Source organism: Xiphophorus hellerii, chromosome 14 (genome assembly GCF_003331165.1).
Source record: "Xiphophorus hellerii strain 12219 chromosome 14, Xiphophorus_hellerii-4.1, whole genome shotgun sequence".
Classification (NCBI taxonomy): Eukaryota; Metazoa; Chordata; class Actinopteri; order Cyprinodontiformes; family Poeciliidae; genus Xiphophorus; species Xiphophorus hellerii.
Window position 1 is genome coordinate 17,813,623 of NC_045685.1, and position 23,676 is coordinate 17,837,298.

The 23,676-nt window shown below is 37.2% G+C and overlaps 1 protein-coding gene across 9 annotated transcripts in view; it reads left to right on the forward strand.

Moving 5' to 3' along the window:
* Window positions 1-22,739, forward strand: part of mark2b (MAP/microtubule affinity-regulating kinase 2b) — a 67,607-nt gene extending 44,868 nt beyond the window's left edge. For 4 of the 9 annotated variants that reach the window (XM_032582037.1, XM_032582036.1, XM_032582039.1 and 1 more), the window contains 6 exons: window positions 2,472-2,612; window positions 9,462-9,728; window positions 12,857-12,883; window positions 18,424-18,459; window positions 18,989-19,098; window positions 20,183-22,739. In XM_032582037.1, coding sequence (XP_032437928.1) covers window positions 2,472-2,612; window positions 9,462-9,728; window positions 12,857-12,883; window positions 18,424-18,459; window positions 18,989-19,098; window positions 20,183-20,532 — 931 coding nt within the window. In that variant the 3' untranslated portion in view covers window positions 20,533-22,739. The remainder of the gene's footprint in view (window positions 1-2,471; window positions 2,613-9,461; window positions 9,729-12,856; window positions 12,884-18,423; window positions 18,460-18,988; window positions 19,099-20,182) is intronic. The other 5 variants (XM_032582044.1, XM_032582045.1, XM_032582041.1 and 2 more) reach the window with 4 other exon arrangements.
* The last annotated feature ends 937 nt before the right edge of the window (window positions 22,740-23,676 follow it).

A 23,676-nucleotide genomic window follows, 5' to 3' on the forward strand; every position in this document is an offset into this window, starting at 1 on the left:
AAATTGCTCATTGAGACCTGCTGTTGGATCATAGCTTTAGTTGTCTGTAAATGACTTTATAACCCTTCCCAGATTGACAGCACTAAAGCCATTGCTGATGCCTTTCCGGCCTGGCATTGTGTCAAAACACAGCTGCACACTTTAGAGCTGAAAACTTTCTAATCTCCTTCTCTTTCGAGATTGCCACTGATCAAACAAATTTAATGACTATCACCTGTTTGCTGCTTTCCCTCTTAAATCCTATGAAAGGATTAGGGGTGAACAAACTCCACTAATTTCTCTCTCCTTTATGTAGTTTTATTTTAAGACCTGATAGCTTTTATTATGTCCTGATGTGTAAAACTCCAGAAATGAAAGCAGTGCTTTGTTTCGCCAGCCTTGCTAATCCATATCGGAAAGAGAGAATTTCCCCCTCACTGTTATCACTCTTTTTTCTGTGGAATAATCATTTGTTGTTCGACTTTAGTAACTGTGCCTCTTTCTCGTTTTCTCTCTCTCTCTCTCTCTCTCTGTCTCTCTCTCTCGAACGATCTCTTTCTCTGTCTCCCTGTGGTACCACTCTGAGAAAAAAAAAAAAAAAACAAGAACACACACAGTACCCTCACTGTGTGTGTTGTTCTTCTTTCTTTCTCTCGCTCCCTCTGTCCATGTTAACACAAAGTTAGAGCCGTCAGTCATGTGCAGAGCTTAGTAGCATCTGGACAAGCTTACTAATTAACACAGATTTAGTTCAGGGAAGTTAAAGAGATGGAAATAGAAAATGTTTAGAAAGTCGAGAGTCTGAATCTGTTTTTTCCTCACGATTAATCAATTAATCGGATAAGAAAAATTATACATTTCATTTAACCACTTAAGCTTTTTTATGCAATATTAGGAATGCATTAAAGGATACAAATAAACAACTAAATTCATTTTTTAGTTAAGAAAACAAACATTTGATTGCCTAAAGTGCAATGATGTAGCATTTCTTTAGTAAATCCGAACCAGATGAAACTAAAACTGCAGCTTGAGTTAAAACATATTTACAGACAAAGGTGTTTTTATCTTAAATGCAAAATATATATATTATTTGCACAGTTTTGACTTAATTACTACTTTTTTCAGCAAATGGCCTACTCCAGCTAACAATTATTCGATTACTAAATTAGTTGAGGATTATTTCAATAATTGATTCATCACGATTAATCGTTTCAGCCCTAATCTGCTGCTTGACATGACAGGAGCGTGAACACAGATTAAATCTATAATGCAGCCAAGTCAGAGCTTAGACAGTGCAATCATGCAACACTTGGGCAAATCTAGCTGCTAGTTGCTTTTGCAGTAGATATTTATCAGTAAATGTTAGTTTATGTTCATTTACAGGTGATTCTGCTAAAGTTTTCATACCCCTTGAAAGCGACATCATTTATTGCCATAATATATTTAAATTATTGATTTTAAATAAAATAACGACACTGATAGTATGATCGACGCATCAATAAATATCAGTAAATTCGAAAATATGATTAAATGCAGTTGCTTTGTGCAGCTTGGTGATATAAATCACACTTTTTGAAGTAAGCAGTGCCCTGAAAAAGCCTGAAATATACATTATAATTTATCATATTCCTTGTCATTATCACTATAGTACCACAAAACATTACAATAATGTTTTGCCCACCCTTGAAACTTTTCACATTTGTTTGGTTACAACAACAAAAAGCATTTCTTTCTGATTTCATGTGGAAATTCGACATAAAGTGGTGGATTTTTGTGACAATATTGAGTTAAATTGGAACTTAAAACTGAATTGGATCCATTTGTGTTTAGTCATTTCTACTGAGATATGCCCTATAATTGTGCATTGTGTTGTTTTAATGGGAGAAGATTGGAACAAGGTTCAAGGGGTATGAATAATTTTTAGAAAGCTCTGGATGAGAAGCAAAATTAGTTGTTCAGTTTGTGAACAGCAGTCCTAAACAGTGGGCACAATAGACTGTAAAACAGAGATGTTTTTGTCTCCCAATGTTTTGAGTTTTATTGCTTTGCACATTTCTGTCTCTCTTTGTCTCCATAAATTGCCTTCCTCTGGTGCGACGTCTCTGAATCGTCTAGAAGTTGGTCCTTTTGTGTTTTCCTTTATGTGAAAAGATGAAAGCACAAAAAACCTGTTTGATTGTGGTTTCTCCTTTTCTGTGGAACCACACAGATGAAATCAAATGAAGACCAACTGTGTTTGTTGCATGCATCTCCTGTCCCTACTCATTTATTTCTCACTTTCCTCTGTTTTTTTTTTTGTTTATTTTATTTTATTTAAAAAAAAAATGCTGCCTCTAACCATACTCCACCTCACTTCCCCACCCACCCTCACACAAACCCCGCCCGCTTGTGTGTGCAAACGCCCCATGCTGTGTGTGTGAATGTGTTTGGATGTGTTTCACCGGGCGGGGTGTTCCTCCTCCTCTTCCTCCTTCCCTCCCCTCCCATGCCAGCCTAAACACTCCGGGCTCCCGAGCCTCCACTGCCTCAGCCGCCGCTGTCCTCTCCTCCACGTCCTCGCGTCCCCGCCACCAAAAGTCCCTGTCCTCCTCCAATCATCCATGCCCCTCTGACCTGCACGCACCTCGGCCCAGGCAAGTCTTTGCATCGCAGACACACAAACACACACCTTTCTACCTCACACCACTCTTCCTGGAGAGGACACAGAGGAGAGATGAAGATGCAATCTGGGACAAATTTGTGATTTTCCCCCTTTCTAATAATTTTTCTAGAGATGCATCAATCCAATAGTAACATCTGTATTGGTCCCAGTAAGGGATACAAACAATTAATTGTTCATTAGATTCAAATTTGTTCCAGTCCATTAACTTAAAACATCCATTTAGATCTTCTGTTAGTGTTGCAGTTTGGCCTCCATCCAGTAGAGGGCATCACTGAAGCCAGTTGACAGGGAAACAAAGATGGTGGGGCAGTAACAAGATGGTGAACAGAAACAGATTCCATTTTTGGACACAAAATGCACTTTATGCAGTTTTGTTTTGAAATGTAAACACTTAAACTAACGGGAACCTAAAAAACGATTAAAAGCAAACGTAAAAAACATTATATTTGAGAAATAAGTTTAATAATTTATTCAGTCGGTATCTAATGCAGCTGAAAGAATGATGATTTTTTTTTCTTAATTTGGCATATTATAAAAACTCTAGTCCTTTATGTTACGGAAAAACAGTCGATTCTCTTGATACTAGAGAAAACTCAAGTTTTTAAGAAAATGGCCTCTTATAATTAATCATTACTCGATCGATGAGATCAATCAACTTTAGATTAACTCATTAATCAATAATTTGCATCCCTATTGAAAAAAATGATATTGGCATTTCAATGTGCCAATATAAGGGCAGATCTAGTTAGTATAATTCTATGCCGTGTGCTCTGAGTGACGTCACGCTTTAATATTTATTTAACATTACATTTATAGTCCCTAGTTGTAGTTTTTGAACCTTTTAAAAGAAGGTTGTTGCACTTTATTTTTACATGTTTACATGTTCATTTTCAATGTGCTCTACACTCTGGGGCAGAGTTATCAAATAAATTTGTAATTCAGTACATTTTTGTCTGTCTAAAGAAACATTTTAAGTCAATTCAGTGCTGTTTTTCTGTATTGGATCAGTATTGTCCAATACTGCACCTCAGATATCGGTATTGGAAGTGAAAAAAGCGGATCGGTGCATCCCTAATAATTCCCTCTCACTAATGACTTTATCAATCAAAGCAGTTCTTCTTCCTGCTGCTCTGCTTGCATCTTCACACATTCAGTCATGGAATCAAGATGGGGAAACTTTATGTTTCTCTAATGATTTGAGAATGTTTTCATTCAACATTAACCTCATTGTTGAGCAAACAAGCTGAAAAACTACCGTTCTTACCTTCATCTTTACAAGTTAGCAGCTAACCTGTTAGCGGTTGTGACTTTACATGTTTTTTTTTTTTTTTTGCTACCATTACAGCATCTCCACATTTTCTAAAACTGGCCATCTCAGACTCGCTGGTTCCCTAGCAACAGCCAGGAACTACACAGTCGAGTTGAGAAAACTGTGCCAGCGTGGGAATGTTGACATGGCTCGCTTTTTTTTTCTGCAGCTAAACAGGCCCTGTCAAATCACACTTTTTACTCGTCAGACCATAACTGAGCAGTCACACGTTTCAGATCAAGCTGAGCAGGTTTTTCTCCACGCCTCTAACAGGAAGCGTTGATTATTGTAGTGATTGGAGGAAAAAGATGTTTCTCCACACATTTAACGGCTGGTTTTAGTCCAGATGTGAATTTTATACTCAGATTTTAGCTTATATTTCAAAATATGGGCAGTTTTTAAACACAAATTACGTCTTTACATTTACAAAGTCAAAGAAAATTCAAAATACTTAGTTAATCCCAGAGATAAATTACATGTTGTAGCTCTTATTAAACAAGATTCTTCAAGGAGTTGTTGTAGATCCTGATGGCATCTCCTGTAGCAGTCTGTATCACAGCACATTTTACTCAGAAATTGAGATCTTAAAAATGGAAAATGGATCTTATAAGTCCTTAGAGCTTAATTAGAAGAACTACTTTTATTTATATATATATATATATATATATATATATATATATATATATATATATATATATATATATATAATATTATTAGTGACTGCTAATAAATACCTTTTTAAAAAGGTACAAAAAGAAGTGTTGGTAGATTTTCAGGTTGAAATAGTGACATCTTCATACTATAGAGGACTTGTTTTATTTTATAAGTTTCTTCAGCACTCTGAATTAACATATGGATTATCTCTTTATCATGTCATGAAGTTATTACAACTGATTTATTTTGGTTTTTTTGAATGGATTTAGATTTTTGTTAAATACTGACAACTGTTTTTGTATAGAGAGGGCTTTTCTTTTTGGCTAAAAAATATTCTGTTCCCCTAATTTGTGTGAAAATTGATGCAATACATCTTAATCTCAAACAAATTTGCCTGGGAAATCCCAACTCCATTACAAGAACCACCAATCAGACTTTGCTACCTTCTTTTCTGTGTCTTGCATTGTCCCGCTGTCGGCTTGCTTCCCAGTGCTTCTCCTTGAGGGCTGCTTTGATATTTTTCCTCTAATTTTCCCCAAACCGCCGCCTGTGATTCCCAGCGTGGATCGGGGAGATCTCGAACACTTTGGGTGCAGCTGGCTCAAATGTCAGAGTTAAGCTTCCTGCAGAGCGAATGTCAAAGTGGCCCTCTGGCTGTATGTGGTTCTGTCTCGTTCTGTTGCATGCGTCCTTCAGCCCTGAACTCGGCCTGTTCAGAACCTGGTTGGGAACGCCGGAGAGAAGGTACCACTCAGACACTTGGACTGAACCATGACTCACCAACAGGCAGAACATAATCTGCGCCTCTAACTCGCTCCCATCTGTAACAACATGTCCATTCATCCACAAACTTCCAAAATAAATCGTTTTCTGACTGATTTTCATGGGAGTTTAGTTTATATTGCTTTTCTTTTTCTCTGGTGTTCTGCTCATAAATGGACAGCCGCAAGTCCAGGTGTAATCTAAACCAGAGGTCAGCGACCTTTCAACCCTGAGAACCTTTGTGCCTTTGGTCCAACTAAACAAAATTTAATTAGAGCCCCTAAAGCATCACAACAGAAACAGTCTTTATTGTCACACAAAGGGGACATTTGAGTGTAAGGGTTCACATAAAAATACAGTTTTTGTTGTTAAAAACAAATATATATGTATATGAAGCTTTATAGATCAGTAACAATAATAGTAATAATGACATACTGCACAAGACTAACAGAAAATGCTGCACATCAATGCAGAAAAAACCGTAACAGCGGAAATGTTTAAAAATTAGTAAGAAAAGAGTTGGTGATGAAACAACTTAGCTTTTATTTTTAACAAAATTTACTACTGGAAAAATTAACTTTTTTTTTTAATAAAGAAAATCCTCAAACTTTTACACAATATTGGAAGTTATGGTAAAGTGCAAACTTTGCAACAGAAAGTCGAAAAAGTTACTTAATGAAAAAAAGAGATTCCTTACTCTGTCAGTGTCATTCTTTCTGGAAATGCTTTGCATACATATATTGCATAAAAATAGCAAGCATTTTATTTTAAAGCAGCAAGCATTTTATTTTAAAGCAGCAATCGTTTAACATTTTTGACCAAAATTATTAAGAGCTGAACTGGAACGATTCGCATGTTTTGTCAGAGTTACTGATTCATTAAGGAAATTAAGAAAATTATTCTTAGTGTTGAGGGGTTTTTCTGTTTCTATTCGATATTTTAGTTTAGTTGTTTGTTGAATGTTAATCTAATGCTAGTTGCAGCATCACTTGCTTGTTTTGTAATGTAAAATATTCAATAAATGTAGAAAGAAAAAGTTAAGAGTTACAGGTTGTAGCCTGTAAAGCAGCGTGGTATTCCCCAAATTTTGGCTCTGACTGCAGCCCTCACACAGAGGCACATTTGTCTTAATTTTTAATTCCTCCTGTCCAAAATAAAAATATTCTGTGTGAAAAGGGACTCCAAGTGCACAGGATGTACAAAACGCCTCCTCTTTGTGTTAATTTTTGCACTTGCAGTCAACACAGCAGCTGATAGCTGCTCATTTGTCTCTCATTTTTAGAGCTGCGTTATTTCCACTTCCTCAAAGCTGTTGATCTGAAACTGAAGGTTTCTTCGAGAAGCGTTTCGAAAACCTGCCCTGTTTTCTGCGTCTGAAGAAATTGGAAACGGTTGGAGAGGTTAAATGGGGTCAAGGAGGAGGAAACGCTGTGTGGCTGCAAAAAAACAGGATGTATAAAAGAGTTGCAAGTCTTTAAAGTCAGAAAGTTACCTGGTTATAATAAGCTTCACTTAAATCATACATTTAACTCCGATTCACTGTAAATAATATCCAATAAAGAAACTAATTAGCATCAAATAAATCCAAATGAGTCTAGTTCTGCACAATAAAATTGTCAGATTCATATTCAATACCAATTTGATATAAATTAAAACACAGTTCTGTCAAATTCAGTTATGTAAGGAAGACCTTACATTAAGCAAGCATGTGGCAACAGGGGGAGGAAATACTTCACTTCTTGCTAGTGTTTGAGCAGAGGAAGATGATCCACACATAAAACAAACCACTGGACCAGGAGTACTTTATTCTGGGGGAAACAAAAAGATTTCCTCTGAGAACACACTGTAGGAAAATAAATTAGCTTAACACAAATACTGAGCCAGGAAAGAAAAACTCAGTAAATGAAGTGAATAGAAACATTGAACCAGCAGTACTTTCCATGCAAGGAAATAACAGTTTAATAGCAGTGCTTTCATACACTTAAAATTAATCCAATAATTGAGGGAAAACATAAACATATTGCAGCATATTCAGATCATTTAGCCTTTATGCTCCAGTTAACGATTAATCAACTACTAAACTAGTTGATGATTGGAGTATACAGACTCTAAAAAGGCCATTTGGTGGAAAAACATTCTGGGAAAAAAACAAATAAAACATTAATGTTGTTGATTAAATCAGAAACTATTCAGAGCCATTGCTGTAATCATAATAATGGAGCTGTTGCTGCAAACCTGTGAAGAAAACTTGAATTTTCAAAGTTTTTCAAATCTAAAAACTTGGTTGCATTTGGCTACAGACAATACTGTGATATTAAGTCGCAGCATAAAAATGTCCCCTCAAGACTGATTAAGACTGAAACCACAACAACACGGTATTAATTGCAGCTAGTTGTGACAAAGGCTTCACCAAAGCGGTTACATAAAGGAAAATGATGATGATGTTAAACTGGATCCGTTATGGAGACACAACCGCAGCTTTATTAAAACGTTTTCCCTGTCGGGTCTCTACCGATGCTTTAGTGCTGCCTGCTTGTGACGGGAGCAGCTGAAGGTTAATTTGATGTTGCATGTAAAGAAAACCTGTAATTGTGCCCGCATTAGAAACGATGCTGCCGCTCCATTAACCTCTGCTTACGCTACATTAGAAACACGGGTTCTCTTGATGCTAACACACATTATCTAACCCAACTCGCATCATTTCCATTCACAGAACTACTCAACTAATCTACCTGATCCAGCCTGTGTTGTTGACGTTAATTGTTTTATTTTCTCATTTCATCTAACTGACGCTAACCGATGTGCCGACGTTCTTCTCTCGATCTCAGCTCTGGATTGAGCTCTAAGTTTTGTCGAGGGGGCTGGAGAGGACAGCTTCGCTTTCAGACTCGTTATGTAATCTGTCTCTGGCAGAAAGCTGTAGTTATGGGTGACAGCAGAGAGGCTGTTAGGTGATGCAGCTGAGAGCAGCAGAGAAACACTCTGAGGTGATCCAGATAATCAGTCAGACCTGATTTCTATTCAGTCTGTAACCTCTGAGAAGATTAATTTAGCTAAAGTAATATAAGGGTTTGTACAGGTGCTTGAAATCCTTGAAAATGTTTGAATGTCATTTAAAGTGCTTTATATTTAATCTGCACAGTTTTATCAATAAAGTGCAATCTAACGTTGGATTAAAAGCTTAAATTTTGAAAATGTTACAGATGAAACCAGATATTTTCATACATCCAATAAAAAATATTTTTCCTCGCCGTCTAAAGTTAAAACGGACAAAATTACCAAAATTATTTTTCTTTGCTAAATGGCAGAGCTAGCTAACTGCTAACAGCTAGCCGCTCTGAAATACGAACAGTAATAAGAAAAAAAGAGAGAAACGGTGCAGCTGTGGTCACACCGTGGGAAACACTGGAACTACATAATATTAACTTGTGATGTGAATTTTATTTTTTATTTGGATTAGAAATAATAGTCTATGCATGGCTATTGGTTTGTACCTTTTGTCTGCATTACCTAAGTAGAAAAGGTTGCACATTTTAAAAATAAAGTGCCATAATGTAAATATGGTGCAACAATCATTATGTTTGCGCCAGCAACGAATTTCTATAAGACAAAATTAAATATCTGGATTTATTTTAGTCCATCAGAACCAGAGGTTCTCCGTCAGCAGAGAGTTGACCACCGTAAAGTGGACCGGAGCGTATAACGGAAAAGCTCACTACCTGGTTAACACCAAACCGCACTTTAACCGGTCAGAGCGCAACGTGCCAGTGGAAAAGCGGCTCAAGTGGATCTGTGCATCCACAGAGAAACACGCTAATGCAAAGCTTTAGCTCAGCTTTAGTGTGAAAGTCTCCTCAGACTGAAGATCATAACTGTGTGCCTGTGAGTCGCTGACCTGACGTGACTTCATCAGAATATTTACTGTAAAACCAAAGTGAAAGGATTTCCAATGTTTTTCTAACTTGTTTGTCTTCCACATCCTCGTTTTTGAGCTTTAAATTCTGTTCATCACCTCCCACTTTTCTCCCTTATCACACCACTTTCCCTTTTTTTTCCCCTCCTCCTCCCCTTTCTTCCCTTTCTTCTCCTCTGCAGTGCCGTGCCGCAGCGGCCGCCCGGTGCCTCCCCGTCTGCCCACAACATCAGCAGCTCGACCGTGTCTGACCGCACCAACTTCCCCAGAGGCGGGGTCATCCGCAGCACGTTCCACGCGGGCCAGCAGCGCGGCGCCCGCGACCAGCAGGGCTCCGCCTACCCCGGCGGGCCCGCGTCCCCGTCCCTGTCGCACGGCAACAGCCAGGCCCGGCGGGGCCACGGTGCCACGGGGATTTTCAGCAAGTTCACATCCAAGTTTGTACGAAAGTGAGTAGTCGTCGTCGAAAGACGAGCAGGTTGAGGTTCGTCTCCGTTTGCAGCTTTAGAGGAAGGAAGGATCAGAGGAAGGAAGCGAAACAGGAAGGATGTTGAGTAGGTTTACAGGCAGTGAAGTTATATTGGTAGTCGTTATCGTTGGTATTTAAGCACCAGTTGAAGATGGCTGAGGCGAGATGTGCTTTACAAGTTATTTAACGGGCCAGTTTCCTGCCAGAATTACAGTACTCTGCACCGTCAACCCCACAGCGCTGCTTAGGTGAAAGTGGAAAGCAGCAGCTGCTCTGTAATCTGGGTTGGAGCTGCTCTCACCAGCCAGTCATTTTGGTTGTGGTCCAATTTCTTTGGCGTTTTGTTTAATGCAGTTGTAGAGGATTTATCATAGAGACTGAAGTGTGTTTTTTTTTTTTCTCTTTAAAGTAGAAACATGTTGTTTGTCATTAAGTTGCTGATTTTGACTATTTAAAGCTCATAAGGCAAAGAGCGAATTAATACACGCAGTGAATCTGCAGCTGCTTGAGTCGACATTCACAAAAATGTCATGCTAACAATAATAAGGGCAGTGACTTTTATTATAGCATTAAAATCAGAATTATAGGAACATGGATTTTTAAAGCAATACAAAGAGAAGATCCATTTCTGTTTTGTTTCTTTAAGGCAGTAATATATTATTATTTCAAATATAGAAGCATTGACTACTGAAAAGAAATAAAACAGATTAATAGTAAAAACTGATAAACTATATGAATTTTTTTTTAAATCTACTGACTATCAAATAATTACATAAAATTATTAATAATGCTTGAAATTATTATATTTTTGCTTAATTGTGTTTGTATAGTTACATATGAGTTGATAAATATTAGTGGTTATAGGATTTGAAATAATTACGATAACATCAGCAGATTGGATAATCTAAAAAATAATAAAAATAAATGAATAAAAAAAATAGAAAATAAATGTGAATAATAAATATGTAAAAAAATTCAAATTCAACAAAATTACATCAGAACCTGACAAAATTATATTAGTAATAATCATGTAGCTGTAATATAGAAACAATGAGTGGGGATAGTAATATTGATTATAATAATATAAATGAGCAGCTCTAATAACAAAACTAAATTACCTTAAATGCATTAAATTAATGTGAAAAATATTGTAACTTTATAACTCCTAAAAAATTAATAACTAATAAATAATAGTGATAAATAGGATGACACTGAGATCACATAGAAATTGTAATGTAATATTAGTGGCTATAATATTAACCAATATAATAATAATATTTATTTAAAATAAATTTTATATTTATAAATCATAAATATATATATTTATATAAACACACAATTTAAGAATGTTGCTATAATATAAATAAATCTAAAATAATAAAAGTAGGTAGAAAATGTGTAATAAAAACAAATATTAAGACAGTAAGTCACTGTTAACCAGATATAATAAAACATTGTGTAGTATCTCATATATTTGATTCTACATAAAGTCAAAGTTGATCAATGAGCAGCGAGTCTGACACCAGGCCTAAAGGTTCATTATAAACACGCCGACCTTGGCTTTACTGTTTTCATCCTTAAAGGAATACAAATTAATTATTTTCTTTCAGATTTATCAGTTTTATTATGGTCTGTTGGGTCATTCAGGTGTTTCTCTGCGTTTTGTCTTGTTCGCGTTCCGTCCTCATGGAAACGAACCGTGCGTGTTTGTGTGTACGAGGAGGAGACGGAGGTACAGCCGCTCTCCAAGCCTCCCACTCAGCGTATCCATGGTTACACCGGAGATATCGTTTCTCCTACAACTATAAATACCGCTAGTGGGGACACCTTGACACACATGCTCACACACAAACCGGCCAGGGAAGCAGGAAATCGTAGCACCCAACCATTACCGCCATGCTTGTTCTGGAGTCCCTGTCTGTGTGTTTACAGATGAAGTTGTTGCTTAACCGTCTCTGTGTGTTTTTTATGGGAATGTTTTTGTTCTTTGCTGCACGGTTGACCTTCTCACATCACAAACGCTTAATTTCAGGAATAACCAGGACGGCTGCGTTATGTGGAGGAGAGTTTCATCTCACTTTGTTGAGGCAGAGCGGAAAGGCTTTCTACGACAGAGAGTTAGGGCCACGGCAAGAAAATGATAAAGGAAGAAAATTAAGAGAATGAAGTCGTAAAATTATGAGAATAAAATCATGAGAATAAAGTCATAAAATTGAGAATGACGTCAAAAAATCATGAGAATAAAGTCATAAAATTGAGAATGACATCAAAAAATCATGGCAAAGTCATAAAATTAAGAGAATGAAGTCACAAAATTGCGAATGAACTTGTAAAATTAAGAATAGTCATTTTGCAAAAAATAAACTTGTATGAGAATAATGTCATAGTTTTCAGGGTAAAACTTTATTCTTGCAATATTATATATTGCAAGAATAAAGTCGTACAAGAATAAAGTTGAAATAATACAAAATTAAAATCGTAGTATTACAAGAAAATAAAGAAATAAAATTACAAAAATAAAGTTAGAAAATTAAAAGAATAGTCAAATAAACTTGTACGAGAATATCGTCGTAGTTTTACGACAATAAGGGCGTATAAAATAAAAATGAAATGATATGAAAACAAAGTCGTGGCATCACAAGAATAAAGTAATTTAACGACTTTATTCTCGTAATGTAGACTCTATTCTTTTATTATTGCAACTTTATTCTCATATAACTGACATTATTCTTGTAATTTTATTACTTTATTCTCATATCATAACTTGTCATATTATGACTTGTAATTATATTTCTTTATTGTATGACTTTATTGTCATAACTTAGTTTTTACAGTTTCATTCTGTCAGTATGGCCCTATAACTCCGTCGTAGGTCTTAGATTTTCCCTCAGACGTCCTTTAAAATCCCTCTAACAACATTGGTTCACCTTTAATCACTTTATGCAGCAATACCGATGTTTTGTCTGTTCATTTTTTAAATTTTTTTTTTAATTTATTTTTTATCCTGAGGACAATTTATCTTTTTTGCAGTGAAGTTGTAAATGCGTACGTTTTATACATCCAATTTTTTTTGTCTTTCTTTCTTTATCCCTCTTTTGTTTTTTGTAGAAATCTCTCATTCAGGTTTCCAAGAAGGTAGGCAACAAACCTGACGTTAAACATAACCCTTTGATATATTTTTACACATATATTTTCCTCTTTATATATATTACACATATATATATATATTTATTCCCTTTATTTTTTTGGTGTTTTTGTGCAGCTTTTTTGTTCGGATCTTCCTTTTGTTGCCTTCCTATTTTTCTGTGGTTTGGCCCCTTTTCCCCCCCTGAGTTTGAGTGCCGTGTTTTGGCCAGATTTTATTTATTTTATTTTTCTTACTAACATCCCTGTCACTCACCAAGCCATCATCATGCAGTATAACACTTCACCTCTCTTCCTCTTCGTCCTGCTACCGTCCTTCCCATCCTCCTCATCCTCGCCCCCCCCATCCTGTTTACCATCCGGCTGGAATGTGTAAAAGCTCAGACCGTCTGCAAAAATCCCAGATTTAAAACCAAACCTCTGCCTTCCTCGATGTGAAAACATTTTCTCTTAAAAATCCAAAAACAAGGAGAAATAGTTGCAGAAATAAAAAAACAGATTATTGTTGATTTTGCTTTTTTTGTCACAAACATTTCAGATCATATAGAAAATATTAATATCAGATATAGATAAGTCAAGTCAACACAAAATGATTTAATTTATTGAAAAGATAACTTGACTCCCATGTGAAAATATAATCATCCCCATCTTGTTATAATGTGATTTTGTCACATTCAGAAGCCCTAAGCAGTCATGATGACTGCCTGGGCTGTAAAGTCACAAAATCACTTCAACAGAGCCTGAAGGCTAAGAAAAAGGCAAAAGCAGGAAGTCATGCCCCTGATCTACAGAAGTGAAAAGATTCAAACTGTCAGTCTGGAGAAGATTGCAAAACCATTTCTACGTTTTTGGGACTCGTATTGTACCTGCGGTCTCTGGTAGTGGGAATCATCGGTTAAATGTCGTTTAAGTGCCTCACAATCACACCAACAATCATAAGACTGTAGCGTCTCGTACAGGACACAGGAAATGACACAAAAACCTCTGAAGAAGCCGTGACCGTAATGTAAACAAAAATGGAGTAACTAGATTTTAGGGGTTTGTAGGATTACTCTTATGTCTTTGGTAAGAGATAATGAGCCATTTTTCCGGCTAGCGCTAAACTCACACAATTGCTCAGGTTGTATTTACCCAGAATGCCCTCCACTATAGCCCACTTTGGTATTGACCCTTTGCAGCTACGTCACCTAATCATGTCAAGGCGCCATGATGGACGTCAGAAGTGTTAAACAGATCAACTTTGATTGTTTTCCCAGGTTGTTTATGCCAGTATAGCCAATCGTGCTAACTTGTCTGGCTATAGAAAGCTGTATTTACAAAAGTTGGAAATGGCTACCTTCGAAACTGACCCAAACCTTCTCTCACCTGATGTTCCCCTTACAGCAGAGCAGACTAAAAAGCGAACAAAAGATACATTTTTCCGTACACTTTTAGCTACATGATGGTTGGGCAATTTCTAATGATTATCAACCAAAATGCAATACCTGATTGCATCTTACTAGTCTCATGAAGTATATGAACGTTAATCTTTTTGCCTTGTAAAAAGTGTTCACTCCAAATTCGCAGTTACGCCAAGGGCTGATTGAAGCCTGCTGTCCATCGCCGTCTTCTTTAAACATCAAAGATTTACGATAAAATCCAATTTAATGTTTGTGCAGTACCATACGGCCGTTTTTACAAAGAAATCAACTAAATAAAAGTGTTAAGTTATAAACTTCATCTACAGGAGCGCATCGATTGTTACGGCGTCTGTCCAATATTGCAAGGGGTCAGTATTTCACGTAAGCATTCAAACTGGGGCAGAGTTCACTTCAAGCAAACCCAGACCCGAGGTCACTGTTTTGGTTCACCCTTCCCCAAACGAACCGGACTTAATCTAGGCAAACGAACTAAAGTTTAATTAAAGCGGGCTCATCAGGGCCGGCGTGAATTCACCCTAAGGTTTGGGGTTAATTACTTTGTCACATATGAGCATGGATAGTTTTTTCCCTTTTATATTTACTCATTTCATCTTTGTTAGAATTTGTTGGATGATCTGAAAAATTGTGACCAAAAAAAGCAATCTCTTTGAGGATCAAACGTTTGTTTTGTTTTTTCCCCCCTCAGCACTTTATGATAGTAGATAGTACTGTGACCTTTCCCCGCAGCATTTATTAATGCTCCTTTAATCCAAGCTAACTCCTTCAAACCATCACCCATCACATCCCTGTGCCTTAATCAGCTTAGATGGCGACGCCGGGTCGTCCTCCTGGCTTGTTTCCAGCTCTGGTCGGTTTGGCAGAGGAGAGGACCCAGGAGGGACGGGTCCGCAGTGCCTTCAAGCTTTTTCTCCCGTAACATTCATCTCTGTTCTCACTCACTCCTGGCATTGGCTCTCTAACATCAACAGCAGCAGCAACAGACCTGGATGGCTTTGAGCAACTGTGGCTGGAAAACAACCCCAACTTTTTTTATTTCTTCATTTAAACATGTGGATCTACTCGCTCGCATCTTTTCACATGTTTGTGTTCATTGGAAATGCAAAAAGCATGTCAAGAGAAGTTGTTTATCCCTTGCATTGGTTTGTTTCAGCCAGCAGGTAGAGCAATGCCGACGCTTTGTGCGGGACACTGCTCCACCTGCTGGTCAGAGCTTGTATTACATGTTGTGTCTGCGTTAACATGAGATCATTTCGGTTTCTAAAACGATGTTTATTCTGTTGCTGGGAGAACAGCTTTAAGGTGTTTTTAAATAGATTTAAAAATAATTATTTTACAGCTTTCACTCCCATACGTTCATTTAAAACATATCTTTAGAGTCGGATACGTATATGGGCTTTCATTTAGGATGTTGAAAAGCCTTAAAATAAATGCAGGTTTTATAAACTTTGATTTTTGTACATGCATGTACTCTAACTTTATACTTTAATTTTTTTAAGCTCATCTGAGTTTCTATAAATGTAATCATTGACAATATTTGAATCAGATTTGTCGTAGATGGGTAAAGCTACGTTCACACGGCAGGAAAACCTTTTCATAACAATCTGAACGGCAGAATTTTGATCTTTTCTCCACAAAAAGTTCGATTTTTACCACTTCCAAATGTGGCACCAAGTCAGGTACATGCACGATTGTTTTCAAAGAGTCTGCAATCACATTTTATCCCACTGTTAGGTGAAAAACGTGAGATGTGCGTCATCATTCTGAACCCAAAAAAGCCAGACAAACTAGCTGAAAATTATAAGTTTGAAATTATGAAAGAAGTCGCGCATCACATCACTCTTAGCTCTGACTACACATCCAATCAGATTGGAGACGAAACGCAGTCGTTTCTAGTCGTACTTTCTTTTTTACTAACTTTCTTTCTTCTTGTGACGATACCGTCAGCTCCCAGTGCTAAATAAAGTTTAAAGTCAATTAATAATCAATAAGCGTTTCCATCCGTTAATGCTTCTCCAAACAGAGTTCTTCTTCTGGCGTTGCAAACCGTTCACACAGAAGTCTGATTGTGGTCGCATTTAATTTGTAATATGAACGACCGATTTCAAGAAAAAAAAATCAGATTTCAGCAAAAAATTAGAATTGAGCATCGAGACCTGCTGTGTGAACGCAGTCTTGGTTTCATACGATATTTATGATACGAGTGACGCGACAAAACATCAACTCAAACTGGGAAATGAGACAAAGATTGCGCAACAACCAGTGGGTTTGATGTGAAACCAAAAGCATCTTATTCCCGCTGTGTGAGCACGGTGGAGGCTCTGTAATGCCCTGGGCTTTTTTCTATTCCCAAAGGTCAAACAGCAGGACATTTAAAAACAGAAACATGGTCATCTCAGCCATCTTTGTCTCCAGACATAAATCCACCAAAGACAAGATAACTGAGCAGAAAGTCAAAGTCTGTCCTAAATGTTTCTGATTTAATTTTTTAACACAAATTAAAAAGATCCTTAGCCGTATTCTGCAGAACATTTACAGCAGCAAATCTTAGTAATTAACCCTTAAACTGTTTACCTTTCTCTACTGAGTAAAGATTTTTTTTTCTGAGGTTCTGCTGCAGTTAAAGCTGAATTTATTTTAAAGCTTTCAACACGTTTTTTCAAGGTGTGGGGCAATAAATGTTGCTGGTGGTGTTTAAAATATAAAATATTATATTTCCTGCTACTAAGCCACCAGGAATCGGTTTCAGACGTCAAACTGTTGGATGTGTCTCTCCCATCGTCCTGGTCTCTGTCTCTGTGTCTCCGTTCAGTTTGTCCTCCGTGTTTTCTGTCCTGTCTGCTGCTGTGAGCGCGGATGGTGTGTGTGTGGGCGTGTGTGTGTGTGTGTGTGTGTGGGTGTGTGTGCGTGTGTGTGTGTGTGTGTTAGACTGTGTGTAGGTCCAACGTGTTACTAACACAGGTTGGTTTAACCTCCAGTTCTGGGGTCATTCATGCTCCTAACGTCGCCCCCTCATCATGCCGCCCTGGTTGCTCCGTCCCTCATCCAAAGAGCCTCTCATTTGGTCCAACTTGTTACGATTATATCACTGATTCACGTTTCAACTGTAGTGTTTTAAATGAGTTAAACGTAATTAAAAGCATTTCTAGGATGTGTGAAGCTGCTCAAGTTGAGAAAAAGTCTCACCTTGATATTTTTATATTCTTAAAAACACCTTTTACTTTAGATTTGCAGAAATAAAACATCACTTCCTGTTTTCATTTTGATTCTGTGAAACAGCTGAGCTCCTGACTCAAAACAAGTTAACTTCTTTTAAATAAAACCTCGTTTAAAGAAACTCTCAAACTGACAAAAAATACAGTAGGTGCTCTCATATTAGGCAATTTATTTTTAATAAATCTATGAGAGCTCAAAAGGTAAGTTCTCTTTTTTTTTTTTTTTTTAAATTGCTGACTGCGAACCCAAAGATCAGATGAGATATTTTTAAAAGATGTGAATTTATGAGAAGCTTTTAGGTGCATTCAAGATTTCATGTATTGATTTAAAAACATTAGAAAATATTATTGCATTTAAAAACCTCAATCTTAAAATCCTAAACCATTCATGTCTAAACTTTTTGTCAAAGTGGGCTACAAATAATCAGCTAACAAACATAATTTTTAAAAACTAAAATCACCAAAAATGTTGTAATTTTTTTAATATTACTTTACCTACTCGACAATAAGCTAAGCATGAACTATTTAATCTTTTTTGTAGTGAACAGGATCCAGAACATCAAATGTTTTTATTAAATGAAAGGCTTCCAATATGCTTAATATTTTGTCATTTGTTTAATTCAAATAATTGTATAAAATTACTTAATCCATTTACAACAGTTAGAAATTAAAAAAAAAAATTAAACATTTTTTCTCCGTGTAAAACAAAAAACTCAAATTGATAAATGTTGAAAATAAAAAGTTGATGGTTGGACTGGAGTATTCAGGACGGCATGGTGAAGAAAACAATGTTTGTTTTTTACTATTATTATTATTTTTGTAATTATCTATGAGAACCTGAATGTTTCCCCCAAACACTTGAGCAAAAACTAAACTTGTGTTGATTTTTTCCGAGCAGTTCGTATGAGGGAGAGGGTCGGGATGAGGGCAGCAGGTGAGACACAGAGCAACCCGACCGAAGATTAAATAATCCCTCAGATTGTAGCAAAATTCCTGTTAATCAGTAGACGACCGCCTGGGAGAGGGGAGCTGTAATTGGTTGGTGATGGTGATTCCGGTGTCCAATCAGGGGGCTGCGGCCATTTTTAGCGGTAGAGAGAGAGTGACAGCGATGGCGTGGAGGGTGAGCTGCATGGTCATGAGTGTGTGGGAGAGTGGGGGGGGAAAAAAATCACATTTAGGCTCCAAAATGTGTGTTTGTGTGCAACAAATCGGTCAAAAACCCAGAGAGTACCACGATGCACACCAACACACACGGAGGAGCGTTAAAGTTTATCTCCATCATCCACACATCCTCATCGGTTTTGCTTCTCCTCCATGTTCCCCACCTGCTCCTTGTTCTGACTTCACTTTTTTTTACGGTTTTCCTCTTTAAATCTTAAACTTTCCTCTCTTTGCTCCCTCCTCCTCCTCCTTCTCCTTCTCTCCGTCTTTCCCTTCCTCCCTCCCGTCGCTCCTCACAGATCCGTGCTGAGCAGTACTGTAGACAAGTCGGAGAAAACCTCCGGCGGCGTTCTCTCCTCCTCTTCCAACAACGACGAGAACAACTCCTCGCCCGGCTCCGGAAACACCGGTGGGTGACAAAACATCAATCAATCATTTCAGAAAATATTGAATAAAACCATAAAAAAATGTTTTACACTAGAGATGGGCAGTATGGAGTTAAAGTTTTATCGTGATATTTGGTGGTACTTTTATGATAACAAAAACTATTAATTACTTCCTTTTTTAGGTGACTGTATCACTGTGGGTGTTGCAGCAATTATACCCCACAAACACAAATACTGCTCTTGGAAAATGTTCCCATTGAGTTTTTTTGGGACACCAGTGACATATAGAATAATTACACACTGTATTTTTAAATTTATTGGTATTTATTTATACGTTCATTGAACAAATACTGGAGAAACAGTAAGGACATGTTTCGGAGGTTTTTAGAGATTATCAGAAATTTCCCAGGAAAAAAAAAACTTTGAAATTCAAACGTTGAAAATCTGCTTTGAAAACTCAAGATTAAGCTCAGTAATTCCTTAGAAAAAACATCAATAAAGTCAAAAATGTGCAATTTTCTGAAATTTTGAGATTAATATCAGAAACGTTCTAGAAAATGTTTTTGACATTTCTGAGTTTGAAGAGTTAAATTTGTGAGAAAGAACTCAGAAATTGACATTAATCTCAGAAGTCACTAGAAAAAAAAAAAAAGAGGATATTTCTGATCTCCAAAAGTCAAAAATCTTCCAAGAAAAATTTCTGAAATTTTTAGATTGTCAGAAAGTTTCTATAAAAAAAACTTGAAAATTTGAGTTTCAAGTTGAACATTTGCACACAAAAAAAATGCTGGAAATTTTTTACTTCTCAGAAATTTTCTAGAAATAAAGAAATTTCAAATATCAAAAATGTCGAAAGTCAGGAAATTTTCATAAGTTGGAAATTTTTTACTTTTGAAATTTGAAAATTGCCAAGTTGTTTTTCCAAGAATATTTCTGGGATTAAACTAAAAATTTTAAAAGTTTTCTGACAGAAATTTACACCTTTTTTTTCTATGTGTAATGACCCTGAAACGCCGCTGTGGAAAGGCGGTCATGGTTTGTGGAAGGAAAAAAAAAAAAAAAAAAAGGAAAGTGAAACGTTGTTGTTGTTCCTTGGTCCGCCTGCAGGTGGCACCGGCACACCTCCGGCCAACGCCAGCCAGAAGGACGCTGCCAAGCCGCGCTCACTGCGCTTCACCTGGTCCATGAAGACCACGTCGTCCATGGAGCCCACGGAGATGATGCGCGAGATCCGCAAGGTGCTCGACTCCAACAGCTGCGAGTACGAGCTGCGCGAGCGCTACATGCTGCTGTGCATGTCGGGCAACCCGGCGCACGACGACTTCGTCCAGTGGGAGATGGAGGTGTGCAAGCTGCCGCGGCTCTCCCTCAACGGCGTGCGCTTCAAGCGGATCTCGGGAACGTCCATGGCCTTCAAGAACATTGCTTCAAAGATCGCCAACGAGCTGAAACTGTGAGCGGCGGCGGCGGCGGTGGGCTGATGCCAGCGGCGGGGGGCGGGATCACTTTAAAAACATGATTGTTGTCTAGACTACAGTCTGAAGCATAGGGCTGCCGGTTCTGAGACCTGCAGACGGAGAAGATGGCCGCCATCTTCTGCTGAGACGTTCCACTCTTCTGCATGTCTGATTCTTCTCTGTTTTTTCGTTAGGAGGCACTTTGATCACTCGGACCACTCCAGTTTTTCCTCCTTGTATTTATTCGGTTTCTGCACGGTTCTGCTGTCGGGCGGTTCTGGTGGGGAAAGCGATCTTTTGAGCCTTATTTTGCTGGTGAGTTCGGTTCGGGTTCTGCTCCGACTCGTCCTGACAAGCGAACGGACCCTGTCCCCGTCCTGCCGCCTTCGTTTTCTCCCCGCCTTCGGCACAAACACATCCGAACTCTCACCTTTCTCACTCCGTTTTGGTTTCTCTGCTGCCGCCATCTTTACGTTTGTTTTCTTCTTTTTTTAAAAGGCTTGTAATAAATGACAGGGTGTTATGGCCACGCTAAGAAAACAAAAGTAAAATTACAAGAACAAAGTCGTAGTATTACGAAAGTAGCCATATTATGAGAACTCGTACAAAAAGTCATAATATTACAAGATTAAGTCGTAGTATTAAGAAAAATAGTTATGAGAATTTGTACAAAAAGTTGTATTACGAGAATAAAACCGTAGTATTACGAAAATAGTCATTATGAGAATTAGTACAAGAAGTCGTAGTATTATGAGAATAAAGTATCACAAAATAGTCGTGTTACGACTATTTCTGTAATATTATGACTTTGTCGTAATATTACAACTTTATTCTCAAGAGTTCACATATTATTACAACTTTATTTTTGTAATATTATGAATTTATCCTCGTAATAAAACTTTATTTTATTATATTACAACTTTTCTTGTGATATTTCAGCTTCATTCTCAATATATTACGACTTTATTTTCATAATATTTCGACTTTAGTTTTGGAATAAACATTTTTTTTCTCAGCATGGCTCTAATAATCCGTCGTCGTAAGAGTTGTGCACTGGAACAAGATGGGGAGGATTTTACGTTGCCTTTCGTAGAAGAATTTAAATCGGGGGGGGGGGGGGGGGGGGGGGGGGGGGTTTCATTTCCTCGTCCTCAAGCGATTTATTTGTGCCCCTGGAATCCCCGCTCACCTCTGATTGGTTGGTTGTGTTCACGCCTTCATCTCCAGAATGTCGGCCTCTTCCTCTTCCTCCCGCTTGTCGAGCGTCCCAAAGAGCAAACTCACAGGAAGTCGTTTGTTTTTATTTGTACTTTTGGAGGACGAGTGTTATAGAAGATCACTGGAAACAACGAGAAAAAAAAAAAAGATAGCTGACGACGAATGGTGAATTATTTTCCTCTACTTTTTTTTTTTTTTTTTTTTTTTTGATTTGATAATATATTTTTGTGTCGTTGAAATTATTGGGGATTTGTACAGATTTGTGCGGGCAGGGGGGAAAATTTGGATCATATCATTGCTGCCTTTTTTGTTTTCGGGTGTACTGCACCTTTAACACAGATTAACACCGACCCTCCCTGGATTATTGACCTATTTAATAATGATGGTGGTGGTGGTGGTGATGATGACTACTGCTGGTTTATTTTTTATTTGTATTATTTTTACTCTGTTCAAGAAGGCGTTTTGTTGGTCCAGAATGGCTTGAAGCAGATAGAGAAAGTTTACTTTCTCGGAAAAAGAATAAAAAACTAAGAAGAAGAAGAAGAACACCACCCAAGCGGACTCTGGTTTGCGTTTGACGCTTTAGCTTCAGAAATAAACTCGGATCGGTGAGGAAGCCTCAGTTAATAACTCAACACTTTTCCTTTCAGCTTTTAATACGTCAGTTTCTCTAAAATCATTGTATTAAGGTGCTGGGTGTTGGATTCTAATTATTATTATTATTATTCAGCCAGTTGCTGTTATATTATCTCTTTCAGGGTTGATTTTTATTTTGCATTATTTTTGTTTTACATTGCTGTAATTTACCTTGATTTTAAATGTGTTTTGAGGAAAGTGTAACTGTAGTGGTGGGATTACTTTTTGTTCTTTTCTTTTCCTCTGGGGAGGGACGATCAGCTCCTTAAGAAAATGTATTTGTTTTTGTTTTTTTTGTGCAGACGACATAATGAAAAATTACAATGATAGTAATAAAACAATGATATAATGACGGCCTGACTCCGCTCTGCTGCCGCCGCTTTGCCTCCCCAGGTGGCGAACGAGAGGATCGTCTCGGGTAACGTAGCAGAAAGTGTTAAACTAAAACTTAAAATGTTTCAGATCGACAAAGAAATGTAAATTAAAAAAATTCAATATGGAAAAGTAAAGCTACTAACTACTGTTTACAATTTATAAAAATTAAAATTTCATGAGAATTACTTCAAACGTCTTGCGGCTACGCTGCAGCAGTATCCAAGCATACTGATGTAAAGTTGAGTGGAAGGAAAAAGTGCAACACAAGGAATTAAAATGTTTATATATTAAAAACTTTTATTGTGAATTTTTCATACATCAAAGTGAACAGAAATTAACATGTTTTATACATCCTTTCAGTTTTTTTCTTCCACTGAACTTTTTGAGTTTCTATACTTGAACAATATAATCGATTACTAAATTAGTCGCCAATTACTTTTAAAAATTTATTTATCACAATTGGTTAATTTCCATTTATTAAACCTACACCCAGTATGAAAAGGTAATTGGTTGCACCTGTGAATACCCTGCTTACAATTTATTCAAATATTAGATTATTGCATAAAACCATCAAATTATTTAAAAAATGACTCCAGCAGCCTACAGGCGTGTTGATGGAAAGTTGAGTGAAACAAAAAACTGATAGATTCACAAGCTAACTTTGGATTTTCATACATTTTATATCGAAGTGAACAGAAATAAATCCCTGTAGCTTTTCTATTGCAGTTCTTTCTTCCACTCAACTTCCCAATAATATGCAACGTATCATTTTTGCAATAAAAATTATTTTTATACTTTGGACCTTCAATCTCTCCCTCTGAGGTTATTTTTGTCCCCTTATTATTGAATCATGAACATTGACCTTTACAGCAGCAAGTGAAACCTGCTGAGCTGCTGAAAGCCGGTCGCTCCTGG